The sequence below is a fragment of the Phycodurus eques genome, chromosome 16, assembly GCF_024500275.1.
Source record: "Phycodurus eques isolate BA_2022a chromosome 16, UOR_Pequ_1.1, whole genome shotgun sequence".
In the NCBI taxonomy this organism is placed as follows: domain Eukaryota; kingdom Metazoa; phylum Chordata; class Actinopteri; order Syngnathiformes; family Syngnathidae; genus Phycodurus; species Phycodurus eques.
In genome coordinates this window covers 18385708-18405913 of record NC_084540.1, presented here as the reverse complement: position 1 = coordinate 18405913, position 20206 = coordinate 18385708, and the positions used below count along the sequence as shown (strand labels likewise).

At 41.9% G+C, this 20206-nt stretch overlaps 2 protein-coding genes across 3 annotated transcripts; both read left to right on the top strand.

Annotated features, from left to right (window-relative positions):
* The first annotated feature begins 3455 nt into the window (after positions 1-3455).
* zfand2a (zinc finger, AN1-type domain 2A) lies at positions 3456-7416 on the top strand. 2 transcript variants are annotated; one of them, XM_061700348.1, is made up of 10 exons: positions 3456-3601; positions 4299-4375; positions 4456-4550; positions 4676-4807; positions 5644-5795; positions 5873-5983; positions 6350-6425; positions 6506-6582; positions 6829-6913; positions 7078-7416. In XM_061700348.1, the coding sequence occupies exons 2-10, from the start codon at positions 4321-4323 to the stop codon at positions 7114-7116; spliced, it is 822 nt and encodes a 273-aa protein (XP_061556332.1). In that variant the 5' UTR covers positions 3456-3601; positions 4299-4320; the 3' UTR covers positions 7117-7416. The 2 variants fall into 2 exon arrangements, with proteins under 2 accessions (XP_061556332.1, XP_061556333.1); XM_061700349.1 differs by lacking the exons at positions 5873-5983; positions 6350-6425; positions 6506-6582; positions 6829-6913; positions 7078-7416 and having other exon boundaries at positions 5644-5799.
* A 9310-nt stretch (positions 7417-16726) lies between these two features.
* On the top strand, positions 16727-19047 carry galr2b (galanin receptor 2b). The gene is made up of 2 exons (XM_061700785.1): positions 16727-17100; positions 18285-19047. The coding sequence occupies exons 1-2, from the start codon at positions 16727-16729 to the stop codon at positions 19045-19047; spliced, it is 1137 nt and encodes a 378-aa protein (XP_061556769.1).
* Positions 19048-20206: the final 1159 nt, after the last annotated feature.

Genomic DNA, 20206 nt, shown 5'->3' with positions numbered 1-20206 from the left:
ATGAATACTTGAAGGAGCCCAAAGTGGGGAGTCTAATTGTAATCAGCAAATTAGAGGTGCTTGTCGCCGACATGCCTTTTTTTCCCCTCTCTTCTTCTTTTCCTTTTCCTGCAGAGAGGCAGGCAGCCTCGGAAATAGAACTAATTTACTCAACTCCCCCGGGAAATCCGCTCAACAGATTAACATTTTCAAAATATAGTAATGATATAATTTGAGAAATGGTGACGCCAATTTGCAAGGAGCCTTTGTGCGGAATCATTTGCATTCCCCCCCCCCCCCCCCCCCCCCACATCCTCTTCTTCCTCTTGCTTCCTACGCCTGCATTTCGCCCCTTGTTAATTACAGCACTGGATGAAGGGTGCTCTCTGCTTATTGTTATTATTTTTATTATTATGATTCAACTTTAAGACATCCACTCTGCTGAATGACATAAAAAATAAAGTGCGATCCAAATTGGAACCCACTTTTCCATTACAATTCTACAATTCCCAAAGGTTTTATATGGGACATATATATATATATATATATATATATATATATATATATAATCTACGAAAACAGGCCTCAAAAGTCAAACAAAACTTTGAATTCAAACCATCACCATGCAATATTTAAATTCGTGTTTTTCTTCTTTTTGTGTTAACATTTGAACCAACAATGCAACTTAGGCCCACATAGAAAAGGGTCTGATGGCAATAATTGATTGGAAGTGAACTGAAAAGTGATCCAAGCACCAGGGACAGCTCCATCTAACAACAGTCTTGTTTCCTTCCAGACATTTCCACATGAAGTCATCATCTGCCTGCAAATCGAAGCCCTGCATTGAACCATGCTGCCTCGGAAGAGTTGGCGAGAACGTAAACTCAACTCCACACAGATGTAGTTAGCGCGGTGTAAACTTGGCTACGCAGTGTGTCCCTTGGTGCGTCTCACGTTACTGGAGAGAAAGTTGCTCATTGTGTTCCGTAGCTCGGCCATCTGCCGCTGCACAAACAAAATCCCCAAACCCCAAGAGCATAATAACTGCAAACAAATATGCACCAAATAACATAAAAAAGAGCTAAAAGTGGACTTTATTTCTCATCACATTTGAGGTTTGCATTTAATGAAAGTGCTACTGTACCCGTTTTGTTACTAACCAAGCAACGCTTTGCTTCTAAATGCCACCTCGCTGCTGTAAAACTGATCCCTGATCAGGCTGTTTAGGACTCCTTGACCCTGATCACCTCTCACATCTCATCCATTCCTCAAGGGAGCGTTCCAATGTGGATAAACTGAGCTCTCCTGCCCTCTAGCGACTGTTTAGTGACAGTAGTAGTATTGCTAAATGCATAAAGTGACTCATGGCAGGTTTTGTCCAAGATATCCGACCAGAGAGGTGGTTTTGTCTGTGTGTGTGTGTTTTTTTTATTGTTGTTTTTTTAACTCACTGGACACTTTATTCGGTAAACCTGCATCTATGCTCATCTCAAGACATCTGACCCAAATTCTACATTTACATGGATGATAATGTTCACTGTCGAAAAGAGCCTTTAATTGAACAATTTAAAACTGTGGTTGTCATTTTCAGCCTTCATAAGAACAGACAGACAAATCGACGGATCTTTATGAATCCTGTGAGTGAAATTTAATAATAATAATAATAATAATAATACCTTTTATTAATTATATATTTCTTTATCAATATATAATCTCTATCTTCTTTTCCTTTCGGTTTGTCCGTTAGGGCTCGCCATAACACCAGCTGCCCTCATGTCTTCCCTCACTACATATATCAACCTTCTGTTTGGTCTTCCTCTCGCTCAATCTTGCCTGGCAGCGCCATCCTCATCACCCTTCTACCAATATACTCACTCTCTCTCCTCTGGACGTGTCCAAACCATCGAAGTCTGCTCTCTCTAACTTTGTCTCTGAAACATCTAACCTTGGCCGTCCCTCTGATGAGCTCATTTCTAATCCTATCCAACCTGGTCACTCCTAAAGAGAACCTCAACATCTTCATTTCTGCCACCTCCAGCTCTGGTTCCTGTCATCTCTTCATTCTCAGCCTCACTCTTCCCCCACCACTCCTCTCATTCATTCATATATATTCTGTCTTACTTCAGCTAATCTTCATTACTCTCCTTTCTAGTGCATGCCTCCACCTTTCTAACTGTTCCTCCACCTGCTCCGTGCATTCCCTGCAGAACACAACGTCATCTGCGAACATCGTGGTCCTCGGGGATTTCAGTCTAACCTCATTTGTCAGCCTATCCATCACCACTGCAAACAGGAAGGGGCCCAGGGTTGATCCCTGATGCAGTACCGCCGAGACCTTAAAGTCCTGTATTATTCTAACATACTTCCCTTCCACTCCAGACTTCCGCATGCAGTACCACAGTTCCTCTGTCATATGCTTTCTCTAGATCTACAAAGACACAATGTAGCTCATTCTGCCCTTCTCAATACTTCTCCATCAACACCTTCAAGTCAAATAATGCATCTGTGGTACTCTTTGTTGGCATGAAACCATACTGTTGCTCGCAAAAACTCACATCTGTTACTACTCTTTCCCATAACTTCATTGTGTGGCTCATCAACTTTATTATTCTGTAGTTCTCACAACTCTGCACATCACCCTTATTCTTAAAAATGGGCACCAGCACACTTTTCCTGCATTCCTCAGGCATCTTCTCACCCACTAGAATTCTGTTGAACAAGCTGGTCAAAAACTCCACAGCCACCTCTCCTAGATGTTTCCATACCTCCACAGGAATGTCATCAGGACCAACTGCCTTTCCATTTTTCATCCTCTTTAATGCCTTTCTAACTTCCCCCTTACTAATCATTGCCACTTCCTGGTCCACCACACTTGCCTCTTCTACTCTTCTTTCTCTCTCATTTTCCTCATTCACCAGCTCCTCAAATTATTCTTTCCATCTATCGAGCACACTGCTGGCACCAGTCAACACATTTCCATTTCTATTTTTGGTTTTTAAATGTTCTATTCTTAGCCACCCTAACGTGTTGCACATCCTTCCCATCTGTACCCCCCCCCCTCTCTCTTTATATATATATATATATATATATATGTATGTATATATGAAGGCATAATCTTGAACACTGAAAGTCATATTTGAACAATGAGAACAAATTGAGATGTGTATATATACGGATAATAACTTGAACCGTGTATATTATGTATATGTTATGCATAATATTAATTGTACTGAATATTATTGCAGCGTTGTGACATAAGTTTGATCGTGTTTAAGCTTAAAATATGTTCGAAAACGTTTTTTTCGGTAGCGAAGATGAATAATTTCCTTAAAACAACATTAGACAGTAAACAAAAATCCAGTAAAACCTCGAACATTCCATGCTCGTGTGCTGTTCCGGGCCAATGCGTATGACGTCAGTGCTCGTTACGTTTATTACGTAAATCGATGTGACGTCAACATGTGGGCGGGGCGTGCTTGACACTTCAAATGTCCACGCTTGAGCAGACTGAGTTTTTGTGCAACTCGAGGTCCATGAACGTTACAGGCTGCTGATTTAAAACGAATAAAGAAAGGCATTTAAGATTTTCACTAGATTTCTACGACTGTAAAGATTCGAACTGGTGAGTTGAAAAAAAATTACTTCACTACTATCGCCTTGTTGCGAATGTTAGACCTCATTTTACTGAGCATTTGCTTCAAAAATAAAATCTAAAAAAATAAATAAAATCACGGTTTTTTTTCTTCCTGCGCTACGAGGGAAAGGCTCGCGTATTTTGTGTTAAATATCGTCGCGTTATATTTGTTGTCTCTTAAATATTGTTAGCCACTTGCTAGCTGTTAGCGTGAAAGAGTTTGTGAAATGTGGACGCTGGCGGGCGATTTAACAGCATCGTATTATCCCGAATTAGTCAGTCCATAATGTGCATAGTCGATATTAGTTATGTAACTTTACTCAGCGAGTCGCTAATCTTTTCGGTTAGCAGGGCCTGTCTAGCGAGTTGTGTGCTGTCTAAATTTACATATTTTACGAGTTAGTTCTCGCTCAGTGACGGAAATTCTGACACGTGTTCTTCGGGAGTTTGTGTAGAATTCCCAGGCGTTTAGGTCCTGATGTGAAAGTCAACGTGCTTGTGGGTTTTTAAGTTGCAAAGTCAAGATGACTTGACATAACGGTAGCTAATGCTACGAGTTAGCTCGCAAACATCCGGGGGAGTGGTTTCCTGTGTTTACATCCACATGACTGTCCCAGTTTCCATTCCCCTCCATTATCAGGCAAAATTGATTCCTTTTTGTTGTTGTTGTTGTTGTTTTTTTTAGTTGAGACATCTATTTGAATGCCATGGAGTTTCCAGATCTGGGAGAACACTGTTCGGAGAAGACCTGCAAGCGTTTAGGTAGGTGAGCACGGCCAGATAAATGGGTCACGATTGCCTCGTGAACATGAAGATTAAAACCCTGTTTTTGTTCACACCAGACTTCCTTCCCATGAAATGTGACGCCTGTCAAGAGATATTCTGCAAAGACCACGTCACTTACGCACACCACAAATGCACCTCGTCTTACAAAAAGGTAAGCTATCGTTGTGTGCTTTCGGGGTGTCAGATATGGGTGGATTTACACTTGGCCCAATTCCAATAGAATATCTATTGTAATAATTCTTATTTACTGTAATATTGTTTTTTTATTTTTCACAGGATGTCCAGGTTCCTGTGTGTCCACTGTGCAACATTCCCATTCCCATCAAAAGAGGAGAGATGCCTGATATTAAAGTCGGGGAGCACATCGATCGGGATTGCAAATCGGATCCCGCGCAACGTAAGAGAAAGGTTCGTACAAAAGCAATTTGATGACTATTTTTTTCCCCAAAATATACTGGAACCTCCAAAGTCAAACGCCATTTCAACAAAAGCTGTTTGGAAAAATATTCCTCTTAAAGTCACAAAATGTGCTGGAATTCAAACTGCGAGAAGTTGGCCAGTGATCTGTGGTCTGTGCCTCGAGCTGTTGAAAACAATGCGTTATCGCTTAGCAACGTGAGCATTGACTTCTTTTAGCACTCGTACGACGATGAAGAATGTTAAAAAAAATCCAATGCATGTCAAAATTGAGTATTTTTCCCCCCCTATCTTTATCAACAGTGGTTCACATACTTATAAAGTTGTTGAATGTTCAACTATGAATTCAAACATAGCCACTAGGTAACTGCAACAACAGTTGGGTGGGAACAGATTCTTTTTACTTTCTTGGGCTAGGCGATTTGGCCTGGGGGAAAAAAAAAAAAATTCAGATTTCAAGATTTAATGAAAAATTGTTCCCCTTCGGTAAGAGAAAAAACAATTTCACAATGAATGATATAAGTTTTGCACCGCCCCCTTTCTTGGATTTGCTTTATTTCTCCTGATGCTGAACCTGGTTTGTAAAAGTTTTTTTTCTCATGTCAAGTTGTGTAGGTGAGGCAAGGCAACCTCGGCAAAAATACCTGTGGCTTTGAAGCGCGAACTGTCAAAAGTTTCCAATATGTGAATAAATCGCTGCTTTTGCAAGATATAAATGTCTTTTGGCAATGTTTGGCACAGTTGACTGATTACTTTCCACCGGTCTCCTTTCTTGTTATAAGCAAAACAATGTGAGAAGGATTCTGATCATGTTTTTTTGCTTCCAGATCTTCACCAACAAGTGTTCCAAAGGAGGCTGTAAGCAGAAGGAAATGATGCGCGTGACATGTGACCAGTGTCATTTAAATTACTGTCTGAAACACCGACACCCGCTCGACCACGATTGTAAGACTGACGGCAAACCTCTGTCCCAGTCCGGGTAGGTACTTGTTCAATAATGCTCGACTACGGTGAGAACGCTAGTGGTCTAATTCCACGCCTTCTATTTTGTCTTAGACTTGCTGCTTTAATGAGGGCTCAGGGTTCTTCCTCCGCCTCATCTTCTTCAGGACACTGCAGATCCGTTTCTAATGGTGGCAGTGCAGCTAGCAGAGGCCACAATAGCAAGTAAGAAAAGAATGCATACAACGGACGGCTTTCCAATATAATTATATATGGGAAAATTAAAAACAAAAAATAAACTAAAGACTTTCTTAAAATGTATTGCACATAAGTTAAATAATCATAGTACTGAAATACATTTTTGAAAGCAATCAGTTCAAAAATATAAAATGCAAATGTATGGTACTTCAAAGTAAGATTCAACTGAACTGGACTTAATAATTGTGGTAGTGCATTACAAAAAATGTATATCACTGTAACATTATGCACAGTTTGATTGAATTTAATTTCTTAGCATACCTCTAGAGGGAGCCACACTTTTAAGAATCACTGGTCGCGTTTAACATCTCCTTCCTTCTCTTCCTCCTCCAGCACGAGCCGACCAATTCCGACTTCTGTATCAGCACAGAATGTGGTGCAGCCGCCATCGTCGTTTCAGGCGGGAATGGTAAGCAAAGGACATCGCGCGGCCTTCCGTGTTACGTGCTACGTGACTGTTCAGCCTTTGTTTCTTTCTCCCGCTTTCAGACCGACGAGCAAGCCTTACAGACCGCTCTAGAGATGTCTTTGGCAGAGTCGAGACCACCGGCACAGCCGACCCTCAGGTGAGCACCAATACAGGCAGTGTACTGGCTGGTCCAGAAGTTGACGACCCACGTTTACTATGATGACAATGGAGCAGGGAGTCTCCCCCATTACAAGGCAGAGTAGCCTCACCCTGATTTAGATTTGCTTCTACAGTGAACTGTCAAATTTCTACATTGCTGTTACTATAAGGTCAGATGTCACCATATTGTTGTTTTCAACTTGAAAAATAGCATGTTTTAAGAGTTTGTGTGTTTGTGCCTCAGTCCGCAGGAGCAGGAAGATCTGGCGTTGGCTCAGGCCCTCGCTGCCAGCGAAGAAGAATACAGACGCCAGCAGCAGAGACAACAGGTATCGCCCGAAACAGTTAGCTGACATTAGCATTCTAGCATGTAGGTACGCGGGCAACATGGCGCCTTTATCTTCTTTCCACAAAGTGGAACGGGCATTTGGAGTTATTTAGTAAACACGTGACGGAAGAAGTTGATTCTAAGCATCCTTTTTCTTTCTTTCAGGGGCGAGAGTCCAAACAGTCTAACTGCAGCCTTTCTTAATCTCGGGCCACTGCTTTGGTTTTTGTTTTTTTCTTCCCAAGCTGTGCTAATGCTCCACTAGAAACCTCACAAGCCGGATTCTTGATATCCAGCGTCAACGATTGTCTTTATTAATTTTCAATAAAAGGATCAAATGTTGCTCACTTGTCGCCTTCTACACTGAAAACCAAGCACACAGACGCCCAGCAGGTTCTGTCATTCTTACCAATGAGTTTCTCTGTACATATTTTTTATATATATGCTGATCATAATATTGTTATATTCCCATCTATGAAGAATGAATAAATTATTTCAAACTTGCATCCCTGAGTTGCACATTTTTCCCCCACGTATGTACAGTAAATGGCAGTATAGCTTTAGAGAGTACACTGTTAAAAAAATATATATGCTGATCATAATATTGTTATATTCCCATCTATGAAGAATGAATAAATTATTTCAAACTTGCATCCCTGAGTTGCACATTTTCCCCCCACGTATGTACAGTAAATGGCAGTATAGCTTTAGAGAGTATACTGTTAATAAAAAAAAAACCTGACAAGGAGTAGTTTGTGGTTCCACACGACTGTATTCTGTTAGGTAAACACAAAAAGAGACGTTAATACAACAGCGTGGAACCAAGCTCACGCTCTGATGCTACCCTGACCACTCCAGTATACAGTACATATATAATAAACAAACGGTCTTAGCCCCTTCAATGACCTTCTGTTGTGTTCCGTGCGATGCATTTGGACTTTGTGCTTGTTGAGGCAGAAGCTGCACCTGCTCTCCCCTCTCGCCTCGTTCCATTCCTCAGGGACGGCGCACTCGAAAGCTTCCGGGTTGACTACTGCAGATGAGAGAAATTCAGGAGTGACTCACGGCAGTCATTGTGGAAATGATTGTCTACTCTACTCTAGAATCTGGAGTGCATTGTGAAATTCTATTATTATATTTTGCTTTTGTGTGGCATTGCAGTGGGCAACTTTCATCTACAGCACTTGAGATGACAAAATATTGGAAACACCTCTGTATGAGAACTAAATTGATGCTGTGAATTAAAGCAATTTTTTTCTGTAACGGCACAATTTTTGGGGGGCATGACTGTTTTACCGTTCTTTATTAGTGATACCGATTACGTTCTGACAATAAGTTGGAGGTGTACGAAGAGGCTAAAGTGGCTTAATTCTTGAAGTGCGCACTCCTCTTCATTTTGAACTGTGCTCTCCTCTCCTCCCACGCTCGCTTTGAAACTTTGAGAACTCCCTCAAGGACTGGCCTTTCCATAAAAGTCCATTTCAATCACTCAGCAGGAGCTCACATGCATTTTACGTGTGAATTTTGTTTTGAAATGTTCAAATTTGTCATGTATTTTTAGTGTGGTGTGGGAGAATCCTTGTCTGAATGTTCTGAACTCCTGTTTCCAAACCAGTGAGCAGAATAAGGAGTGTGGATTTAATGCCACTTGCCATCACTGACGTCATGTTGTGCTCTACTCGCTGAAAGTCCATCTTGCCTTATCATTGATCCACGTAAGAATTTTGTTGGAAAAAGTTCTGCAACATAATGTAATTAGTAAAATATGTCCAAGAGAGAGCTTCGTTTTTTTGTTTTTTTTCCCTATGACACCATTATTTTAACCCTAACCAACTGGTACAATACAGTACAATTTCTTTGCTCATAAAAAAAATTAAAAACCCACATTTTTGGGTACAGTTTTCATGAAAAATAAATAAATAAACAAAAACACATGACAGATTTCGCAACCATATGATAGTTGTGAAAAACTACAGCGCTGTGTAGCTGGAAATATTATTATTATTATTTTACAGCGTTTTAAATAATAATTAAAAAAGTGTCAAAAAAATCGGCCCCTTTTTTTTGGGTGGACTTTATACCCCTGCCCTTTGAAATTATTTAACTTGGTCTCATTTTTATATCACAATAAGCTGCTATTTGAACAGGGCTGTGTGGACTTATTATAGCCGCTGTAAGTTTATGTATACTACCGACATATACTGTGTATAGTATCTGTATATACTTGTATAACCAGTCAGAAGAGCTCCATATACTGTAGGGCAACAGTAGTGTGTCTGTGGGTGCCGCCATTGTCGGTTGACTCTCCATGCAGTCTTTTTGCATTTGTGAGTTGGAAATTTGCTTTGGATTGGTCTTTATCCTCTCGTCCACAGGTATCAAACTCAAGGCCAGGGGGCCAGATGCGGCCCGCAAAAGCAAATCATGTGCATCTACTTCATGTTTCTTGCTAAAGTATGCTTCTTACAGCAAAACTAGTAATCCATCATTTCCCCCCCCCCCCCCCCCCCATAATGTGTGTAATAATATGATGAGGTGATTATACATTTAGATGGTTTCACAATCATAACGGCCCTCTAAGGGAACCCATAACTACAGTGTGGCTCACGACAAAAATGAGTTTGACACCCCTGGGAGTCGGTGGTGTGAAATGTCCCGCTTGTGTGTTCGCTTCTAGTAATGGCCTTAACAAAAGGTTGAGCTTCATTAGTGCCGGCTTTCCACTCGTTGGCCATTTCAAAGGTCCAAGCCATCGAGTTGCTTGGCCGGGCGCTGCACATGGTTGCGGACTAATTGCGAGTCAATACGGCTTCTCCCTGAGGCCCAACGGTGGCAGCTCACCGCTGCTGCACGTCCGCCATCGCTGTTAATCACTGCCATGCTTGCTGCTAACGTTTTGTGATTCCATTTTTGTATTTTCGTTGTTGTACATAACAGAGTCAAGTGTATGGTTTAGCTCAGAGGTGGGCAAATTTACGTGCTTACGGGCCACATTTAATTTTTAAAAGGGACAGATAGGCCAGATATAAAAGAAGTAGCTATAATACAATATAACAGTACTTACAGTAATATATTCTTTATCCTCTGCAATAAATGACTAATATTAGTGCCATACTGATGAGCTGGAAGGAGTTGAGACGTCTCTATGAAGAGTATATCCACCTGTCTGTCTTATACAGGTACTTCCCCCTTGTGGCCAAGGCGGGCACACCAGAAAGTACAGCACAATGGTCATTCAACTGATGTCGTGACAAAAAAAAATATTTGTATTCTTTTTAATTCCATGTAATTGTGTCATTACTGTATTGTTATTAATATTTTGTAAAGTACAATATTAGAAAGTTCTCTTTTCCTCATTAAAATACACACAGCATCAATTTTTGTGGGTTTTGGGTGAAGGCTGAAATGTCAAATGTCAAATATGTGCCTGGGCTCAATCAAGGTTTGCGAAACAGTGGTGTAGCAAGTCCAGCTAATGAGGCTTTTAAGCGCCAAGCACCTGAAATGCATCCCGAATTTCCTCGGAGGCTCGGATTCATATGCGGCAGAGTCGTCCACGGGGGGGATAACAATAATCTCGGGCGGAATGCAAACTTGGTGCTCACAAATGCAATTTATGTCTATACTACAGCAAATAAGTCAATAGTAAAACATGCTGTGGGCCAAGCAGCGAAAGTTTCTTTTTTTTGTAATACATTTGCTGAAAATGATTATTATGAGTGATGAGGATAATGATGCCATCGGTAGTTTGGTCACAGTGGCCATCACGTTGCTTATTCAGACACACGTGAGTTACTCTTCACAGTGCAGAACTAAAATTGGAAGCACAACCCTGCATCATGTCATCACTGTGGAACTTTACCATTAGCCCAAATCGGTTTCCTATACATTTGACTTTATGAGGGGGAATGTAACTCGTGCCGGCAGCTCAACTTCCACCGAGGCCGTAGGTCCCAGCAAGGCGGGAACAATGATGTATTTATTGATTTTATTTTGTAATAATTAAACACTCCTTGCTTGGCCGTTCCGTTGAATGTCATGAAACGGGTCAGGCCACAGTCGGCAATCTATCCATTTTCGTTGTTGTTTTCGTGCCGTCCTTTTTTTTGAGCGAGCCGTGGCCGGTTGCCGTGGAAACCCTCATAAGTACTGACTCGTGGAGGTATTCTGGAATTTAATTCGGTGTCCCCCTTCATGCTTTCATCCTATGAAAAGGTCCAAACAAGTTGTCTGCAATTTTAGTTGGTTACATTGATAGTGTTGACTGAATATTTTTTCCAGATAAGACCAGTCCTAAAACTACTGGGTTGGTACATTAGGTTGGGGGGGTTTGCTGAACATTTGGGTGGTATATTTTACATTTCTGGGCCCGGCATGAAACAAAACTAACAACAAAAACACAGATGGTAAGATCTTTTTTTTTTTTTTTTTTTTTTTGCAATTCAAATAGTTCCCAGGTGTCTTCATAAAAAGTCATACATTCCTCCCTGAAACTACACAAAAGATAAAGAATGTACTGCAATGTAGCATTACATCCCCTTTTCACACTCTTGTGGGCGTTCTGTCCCAAGCAAATGCTCAGTATGGCTCTTGTTTCCATGACGACTCAGAGCCAAGCGAGGGCTACTCAGGGTCGCCAACAAGGGTCGCGCTTTTGATTTATTGAGTTTCCCAACCCCTCTAGTGACTACTGTGAAAAATTAAATTGCTAGCAACAAAACAAGCAACTTTTTGTGGTCTTATTAGAGACTTCTGGAGACTCTCTGACTCCCCTCAGAGCAGAAAATGTTCAGCCATGTGAATCCAGACAAGATTTCAACCATATCCTCTAAAAAAAATAATTTAAAAAACAACTCCCATGAAGATTCAACTATTTTCCTTCATGGAGGCAGCACTTCATCACCAAAGCTGCCGAATTACACATCGTCAGTTAGAGTGCGGATGCGGCGCATATCATCATCACCAAACACAAATATCCAGACTCGCCAGTCGAGTCTGTGCCGGTTATTTTCTCCCCCTGCAAAATAGCCCAATGATTATTTCTCGTCTGATTTCATTTTGATTGATTCCTCAGAAAATTCCCACGGGAGAGCGCACGCCTGACATTTATCCTCAGCCGAACGTCGACAAGGCGGGTGATGGAGGACACCTGACAGCCGTGAACGCGACGCCTCTTAACAGGTCACGCTTTAACAGCGTCACCCTCGTTGAGCTCACGGAGCCACTCGTTTGCGCGCATCGACACAGTGATAAACAGCTCCAGGACCAATTACAGGGTCACAATCAGGTTGGTTGCCATGGACTGTGGCCACGTCTTCTTGTTCATAGCGGAGCTCACTCGAGAGCGTCGGTGAAGAAGAAATATAAAAAAAGGACGGCAAATTGAAATACTGTTTTGCCCAACAATAGCACTTTGAAAAAAAACAAACTAAGGCAAATTCAGCCACAGTAAATGGTCTGAAATTAACTTTTTAACATGTGAACAAGCACAGCACGCTCACCATGATTAGTTGTATAATTGTATATATAATTTGATTGTGTTGAACTACAACAGGTGGATTCGCCCACAAATTCATCAGCAAAGCTGACATATGTTTCATTATTCCAAACCGACGTGAGTTCTTTATTGCTGTGTATGCATCGCCGATAGCTTTTTCTCCATGCTCCTTTTGATTGTGCACAACCGAACAGAACGGGTCGGAGTGAGTCAATTGAACTGTGGTCATTTGGAGACATTTCTAGATATAACTGTGTGTCATCTGCATAGCTATGATAGTCAACATTAAGGTTCTGAAAAATAGGGGTAGCATATACAGGCTGAACAGGAGGGGTCCAGGAACTGACCCTTGAGGGACCCCATGTGTCATTGCCATTCGATGAGATTGAAAACTTCCAATGGTTACGAAATACTGTAACTCTTTTCCTCCAGGTAAGATCTGAACCATTTAAGGACTGTTCCATTTAGTCCTACACAGGCCCAAAATACTCGAGTACAACTACAATGCCGCATTAAAACTCCTCTGAGAAGCGTAATTTCTCCCAAAATTAAAAAGTAAATATAATGCAGTAAATATAGCTTGTTACTATGCGCCTCTGCTCACGGCTGATCACGAGTCTCTGGGCACCGACATGTCAAACCAAAGAGAGCGATGCGCTGGATGTTATGCGGGCAGCTTGGCAGCTTGATGAATGGGTGGCATGCTGGGAGACGCAATTAGGAGGGTCAACAGGAGTGAGATGATGCGCGAGGCGTGCATGTGCAAGGTTCTTTTAGCATATATTACTTGGGCGGCAGTGGCACCGATGCTTCTCAATATGGGATAGTCGCGTACTCGCAAACTGACAACTGTTTAACCGACTTCTTGTGTACCGGGGTGGGCGAAACGTAAGGTAAAGGGTAAATGTAATATATTGGGTATTAAATATTACGATATTTAATGAACAGCACATGCCCAAACATATCATTTAAACATTGCAGTTAGTTGCTTTTACATGACACATAGACAGCGACTAATAATGAGACACGAGACATAATCAACATCTTCCAATGCTGTTTGTATTCGAGGTCAGTATTTATTGTTTGCGCGGGGACATTGTTTTAATTGCCAACCCGAGGCGGAACTGTTATTACCGCTGTAATTAAAATCACAAAACTGTTGTTTCCTGTGTTACAGAAGCCCCCCTCCTCACGACTCAACCGAATCGCGCATCGTCATCGCTGCCAGTGGTGACTTCAAAGTGTGCTGCAACACTCGAACCAGAGCAACATCCCTCGTCCTTGTCGTCCTCTCGTGCCTGCAGGGAAGTGCAAGTGGAGGAGGCTCGTCGCTGAGGGAGGGGAGCATAAAGTGAGTGGGTGGGTGCGAGAGATGCGGTGTAGGGGGCTTCGGTAGCGGATAGCAACAAGAAGCAGATAGCGAGAGGGAACAGAAGGACTCGGTGCTGGGAGTCAGGACTGTGTCGTCATCATCATCATCATCCAGGTGGGTTTCATGCTGATACAAATGTTGCATTTTGGAGTCTTTTTGCCAAGATTTTTCAGGGTGATGTGAAAAGTTTGACGATGCCTTCATTGTTCTTTGCCTCAAATAAGATGCTGCCGTACATCCGCATCTTTATTAACCCTCCCTTCCTCCCTGCCTTCGCTTAGTTGCCATTGTTTCATTTCCAAGCATTCCCTCTCACATGACAGGTGTCTTTAATACCTTTCAATGTCAATTCCCGTCAATCCCCTGGGAAACCCCCCCCCCCCGAGCCCCACTCCCCACCCTCCTGTGCACGTGTGGTGAGCCAGCTGCAGGAAATTGAGATATCAATCCACAGCTGTTTCCGCCCCATCCACTCTGCAAGGCTGAATCGCTGAAATTCCTACGCAGCATCCAAAGATAAACCCAGACTCAGCATACACTACTAAGAGCATCAAGTGCTTTTTAACGTTGTTGTCCCCCCCCCCATGTGATCTTTATTTTGTTCCCCGTGGTGCCGCAGAGTTGAATTAAAGTTTAATGCTGCTATGTGACTGGTTTCAAACCGCCATCCGTGTGTGTGAATGCGGTTTAATCAAAAGCACGACAGGAATGCGACCTGAGAATGTTGGAGCTGCTGCTCGGCTGAGCTCTTCAGTGTGCGGCTATGATATTATCGGACTGATAGAGCTACGTCGTTAATGCAAAATAGCGTGCGCAGACAAAGCCGTTTGTCAGTGGATTTTCATTTTGGTCAAGACCGCACCTCTGAGAGGCTTTTGTTTTTCTCAGGCTGAAGGTTGAACCATTCTGAAATTTGGGAATTCAGGATGAGAGGTGAGATCGTATGACGGAGTATCAGGGCCACACTGAAAAGAACAAAAATACGACTACTACCGTGAAAATAAAGTTGCAATTTTACCCAAAGCCATCATTTCATGAGAAGAAAGTAAGAATTTTACATGGATACAGTCAAAGTATTAAACAAAGGGCCTGGTAATTTGCAAGAAAAACAATAGTCGTGATGTTATGAGAGGTCAATTGTAATTTTACGAGAACAAAGTTTCATTATTAAGAAAAAAAAAGTTGACATTTTCTAGGTGAGAAAAGGTTTCATTTTACAACCAATTTTTAGCTTTGCGAGAAAAAGGTTATTTCCAGGGGAAAAAAAAAAAAAAAAGATTTGGGGGGAAAAAATAAAAGTTGTCATTTTACAAGAGTAAATTTGTAATTTATGAGGATTAAATCGGGGGGAGGGGGGGTGTAATTTATGAGAATATGGTAATGTTTCGCAAAATAATGTTGAAGTTTAAAAAAAATAAAGCTGTCATTTATGAGACTTTTTCAAAAAAGCATGACTTTTTTTAATTAATGATCATTCTACAAAAAGAAAAAACAACAGCAAAACATTTTTGAATGAAGAAGAATGAAGTCATACTTTCATGAGAAATTCAGTAGTTCATAATTTCAGAAGACATCCTAATTTTATGAGGAAAAAAGAGGCGAAATCTTCATTTCACAAATATAAAGTGTGTTACATTTACAGTAACATAAGAGCAAAATCTTCATTTTTTCTAGAAATGAAATTGTAAATTCATGAGAATACAGTAATATCACAAGAAAGGTAACTTAATGACAATAAACTCATTAATATGTGAAAAAGTAAATTACGAAAGTATAAAGTTGTAATATAAAGACATAATATTAAGGGAATACATTTGGAATTGTATTATTTTTACGAGAATAGTGGTATAGAAGTGTATTTTTGTTGATTCCGGTGGTTGCTGAATCTCAAATGAGATGTTTTGTGAGTGTGTGTTTTTTAAAAATTTTATAAAAAAAATGTCGACACTGTGGGAATACAGCAAGAGCGCCGCGGTTCTCCCTGTGAGAACCTTGGGGCGCGAAGCTCAAATTAGCTTTTCATTTCAGTGGCGTGGCCCTTTAAGGGCCATTCAGAAACCTACAGCTGCTTTTCAAGTGCGGCAAAAAGAAATGAGAATTTATGAGGAATAAACACTCAGCATTGTGTCGGGTTCTCGTATTGGCTCTACCTCTTAACAGGAGCAATCAAAAAATTCTGCCTTGCGAATGTACATTTGAGCTCTTGAGATTTCTACTTAACTTTTAGTTTATACCAGTTTTTATATTAGGTGAAAGTAGCAGGACACCTGGCCATTGGCAGCCCTTTCTCTGGGAACTGATAACGAGAAAGAGCCTTCGCCAAATTGTTCCCGGCGAAAATTGATAGGAAGAAACTGATGTTGGACTGTGACTCACAAGCCTCGCCGTCAATGCTCGCCTTTCATTTGGAGGATAGAATTAGATACCACTCCGAAAAGATTGAGCGTAGGTGTCATACCTTGTGCAGCAGAACTGCCACCATCATGTCATTAAAGTCCATTGGGGCTTTAAAGCTGTCACGTTCTTTATTATTATTGTGTTGTTCTGAGAGCTGTTTCTAATAAAATTTGCTCGTTTAGCTAAGTGAGAGGGCCAAAGTATGTTTAAAAAAAAAAAAAAAAAAAAAAAAAAGTATGATGACTTTTGTAAATATACTAATGTTCAGATAGAATGATGGTAGAACTAAATATCGCAATATAATAACCAAAACCAACATCAGTACGAACAAACGATGACGTCGCTGTTCTCACCGGGTCAAATACACATCAAACCAGTAACATGACGTGTTTGGTATGCACATTAGTGAGCAGAAATCTCAATTAAGTTTTCCTTCGATCTTAAACACGAATGAAGGATTATTAATGTCAGACAGGCTACCGATGCAATTTGAAAAGATCTGCAGTTCAGAATGAAATACTTGCAGTTTTACGCCCCAGACTTCCAAAATGTCCGACATGGAGGATTTGGCCAAGCCGAGCGTGCAGGCCAACGCTTCAGAGAGCTACCCGCTGAACCCGGCCAGCGTGATCGTGTCGGTGGTCTTCTCGCTCATCTTCCTGCTGGGCACGGTGGGCAACAGCCTGGTGCTGGCCGTGCTGCTGCGGAGCGGCCAGGTGGGCTACAACACCACCAACCTGTTCATCCTCAACCTGAGTTTGGCCGATTTCTTCTTCATCATTTTCTGCGTGCCCTTCCAAGCCACCATCTACTCGCTGGACGGCTGGGTGTTCGGCTCGTTCATGTGCAAGGCCGTGCACTTCTTCATCAACCTCACCATGTACGCCAGCAGCTTCACGCTGGCCGCCGTCTCTGTCGACAGGTAGGCGCCCGCAGGGGAGGTTCATTGAGCACGAATGTTAATCATTCTTCGCAGAGGATAAAAACTATATGACCGAGTACTGTTATATTGTGTGTCTACAAAGGTTTATAACACTGCAACTTAATATTACTACAAATGATAATACAAAATACATCCCCCCCCCCCACACTCCTCTCCTCTGATATTCAGAACTACAGATTCCAATAGCACTTGACGACCCCCAAATGTCTAATGATGATGAATGGAACAGGAGCAGAGGAAACGGAGCATGAGGATTAAACAAACAGCTGTGTCACTTTCATTTGAAGGAGGAAGTGGGATCTCTTGTTGACAGAGGACGATTAGGCGGAGCTCATCGAGTCGCTCGACGCGTAATTGAATATCATCCCTGCGGGCCCATCGGAAAGCAGCCCGTCGGCCCACATCGTCAGCTCGGTCAATACCGCTCGGTTCGCTTTGTAGCAGACACCGATCCCTAATACTTGTGTGTCACAAATTAGATATACGCATTAGGCCGCCAAAAGAGATGGGACATTTGATCCAGGAGGGGTTAAGCCTTTAGAGCAGGGGGTGGGCAACCTCTTGCCCGGGGGCCATATACACGTACAGACACGCTAACTCGTAAAACCCAAGAGCAAATGTTATTTTTTTAAAAATCCCACAAAACTCATTATATAAAATAATGTAAAATAAACATTTGTTTGGTTATTGTATGTTTTGTTTCTTCATAAAAATAAAATGTAAAACTGTGCAGCAGATTTCTTAATATATACAACAAACATTTAGATTTTTGTTGATATGATAATATTCTTCTTGAAAATTCTTAGTATAATATAATAAATATGCATACGTAAATTGATTCATTTTCATATGAATCTAGTATGGCCCTGTGAGAATTTATTTTGAAATTGTGCGCTATATTTAAAAAAAAAATATATTTTTGAATTAGTTTTTAATTTCATGATAATTATCTTAAAATATAGTAGAATAAATATGTATGTACCAGTGTATTATATATATATATATATTTTTTTTTTGTATTTTTTTTTTTGCACAAGGCACATTAACCAGGATACATACATTACATATTATCAGATATTACTAAGTAACGGATTACTGGCATCACTGGTAAAAGGGGGCTTGAATTGAATTTCATTGAATTAATATTAAAAGTGTGTCGGCAGGTACTTGGCCATCCGCTACCCGCTACGCTCCAGAGAGCTGAGGACGCCGTGCAATGCGGTGGTCGCCATGGTGATCATTTGGGGCCTGTCCTTGGTGTTCGCGGGGCCCTACCTCAGCTACTACGACCTGATCGACTTCGCCAACAGCACCGTGTGCATCCCCGGCTGGGAGGAGCGCGACCGCAAGGCTCTGGACACGTGCACCTTCCTGTTCGGCTACGTCGTCCCCGTGCTGATCGTCAGCCTGTCGTACACGCGCACCATCAAGTACCTGTGGACCGCCGTGGAACCCCTGGAGGGCATGTCCGAGTCCAAGCGGGCCAAGCGCAAAGTGACCAAGATGATCATCATCGTCACGGTGCTCTTCTGCATCTGCTGGCTGCCCTACCACGTGGTCATCCTGTGCTACCTGTACGGCGACTTCCCCTTCAACCAGGTCACCTATGCCTTCCGCCTCCTGTCGCACTGCATGGCCTACGCCAACTCCTGCGTCAACCCCATCGTGTACGCGCTGGTTTCCAAGCACTTCCGCAAGGGCTTCAAGAACGTCTTCAGCTGCCTGCTCAGCAAGAACGGTCGCAACAAGGTCCACGTGGTGCACGTGGCCAACACCGTGCCGGGTTTCGAGGGGGCGTCCACTGAGGTGTCGCAGATGAACGAGGAGAACGCCCGGCAGAACCAGTGCGAGATGACGAACAGAAGGGCGGCCGAGCCCCGGGAGGCCACGGTCACCCTCGACTTGCCCTTTCACCAACCCACCTGAGCGTATTAGAGATTGGTGACAGAAGAGGGGCACCGCATCCTGTGCATTGCTCTGGAGCTGTGCGCCCTGGTTTGTACAGTACTGTTTGTGTCTATTTTCTATTGCCCTCATCCACATGAGGGTTTCAGGCAAGCGGGAGCAAATCCTAACTGACTTTTGCCAAGAGACGCAGCATACCCCCTGGATTGGTCACTACCAGATTGCAGGGCGCATACAGACAAAGAACCATTCACAGATAACCATTCATCATGTGTATGGAGCCTATCCCACAAGACGTTTGGCAAGAGAAGCAGGGCGCAACCTGGAACACATACAGTATAGGCAACAATTGACAGCTAATGAAAGTCATCCATCTTCTATATAGAGCCTATTCCAAGAGAATTCTGGCGAGAGAAGCGGGGTACAACTTGAACAGCTCACCAGCTAATTTCAGGGCAAATATACACAAACAACCATTCACACTATGGTTGAACCTAACATACAGTTGAAACCAGAGGCCTACATTCACTGCATCAAAAGAAATCCAGTTTTTTTTTCACTTTCTGACATGAAATGAAACAAAACCTTTCCTGTTTTAGGTAAATTCAGATCACCCAAATTATTTCTATTTGCTAAATGCCAGAATAAATAGAGAAGTTATTTTTTGAAAGGCAATTTTTCATTACTTTCTTCAGAGTCATACATTTACATACAGTAAGATTACTATGCCTTTAAACAATTTAGGAAAACCCAGATGATGTCATTTCTTCTGATAGGTTGATTAAAAATGTGAGTTAATTAGAGACTTACTTGTAGATGTATTTGAACTAGGCCACCTGAAACACATTGCTTCTTTGTGTAACATCACGGCAAAGTCAAAAGAAATCAGCCAAGATATCAGGAAGACAATTGTGGAGCCTGGTTCATCCTTGGGTGCAATTTCCAGATGCCTCAATGCACCATGTTCATCTGGTCAAACAATTGTATGCAAGTATAAACACCATTGAAATGTGTTCATACTTGCATACAATTGCAAGTATAAACAGAGAATACAAGGAGAAAACACATGCAAGCATGGAGTAGAACATCCAAACCCAGAACCTCAGAACTGTCAAGCATATATTCTATATTCCAAGTCACACTCGCGGTGTGACCTCCCTCATAGCAGGTCTTCTTTTTT

Coding starts and splice junctions, on each gene's coding strand:
- zfand2a (XM_061700348.1), top strand. CDS start 4,321: ATGGAGTTTCCAGATCTGGGAGAACACTGTTCGGAGAAGACCTGCAAG. Junction 4,376..4,455: donor GAAGACCTGCAAGCGTTTAG/GTAGGTGAGCAC, acceptor TGTTCACACCAG/ACTTCCTTCCCATGAAATGT. Junction 4,551..4,675: donor GCACCTCGTCTTACAAAAAG/GTAAGCTATCGT, acceptor TATTTTTCACAG/GATGTCCAGGTTCCTGTGTG.
- galr2b (XM_061700785.1), top strand. CDS start 16,727: ATGTCCGACATGGAGGATTTGGCCAAGCCGAGCGTGCAGGCCAACGCT. Junction 17,101..18,284: donor GCCGCCGTCTCTGTCGACAG/GTAGGCGCCCGC, acceptor GTGTGTCGGCAG/GTACTTGGCCATCCGCTACC.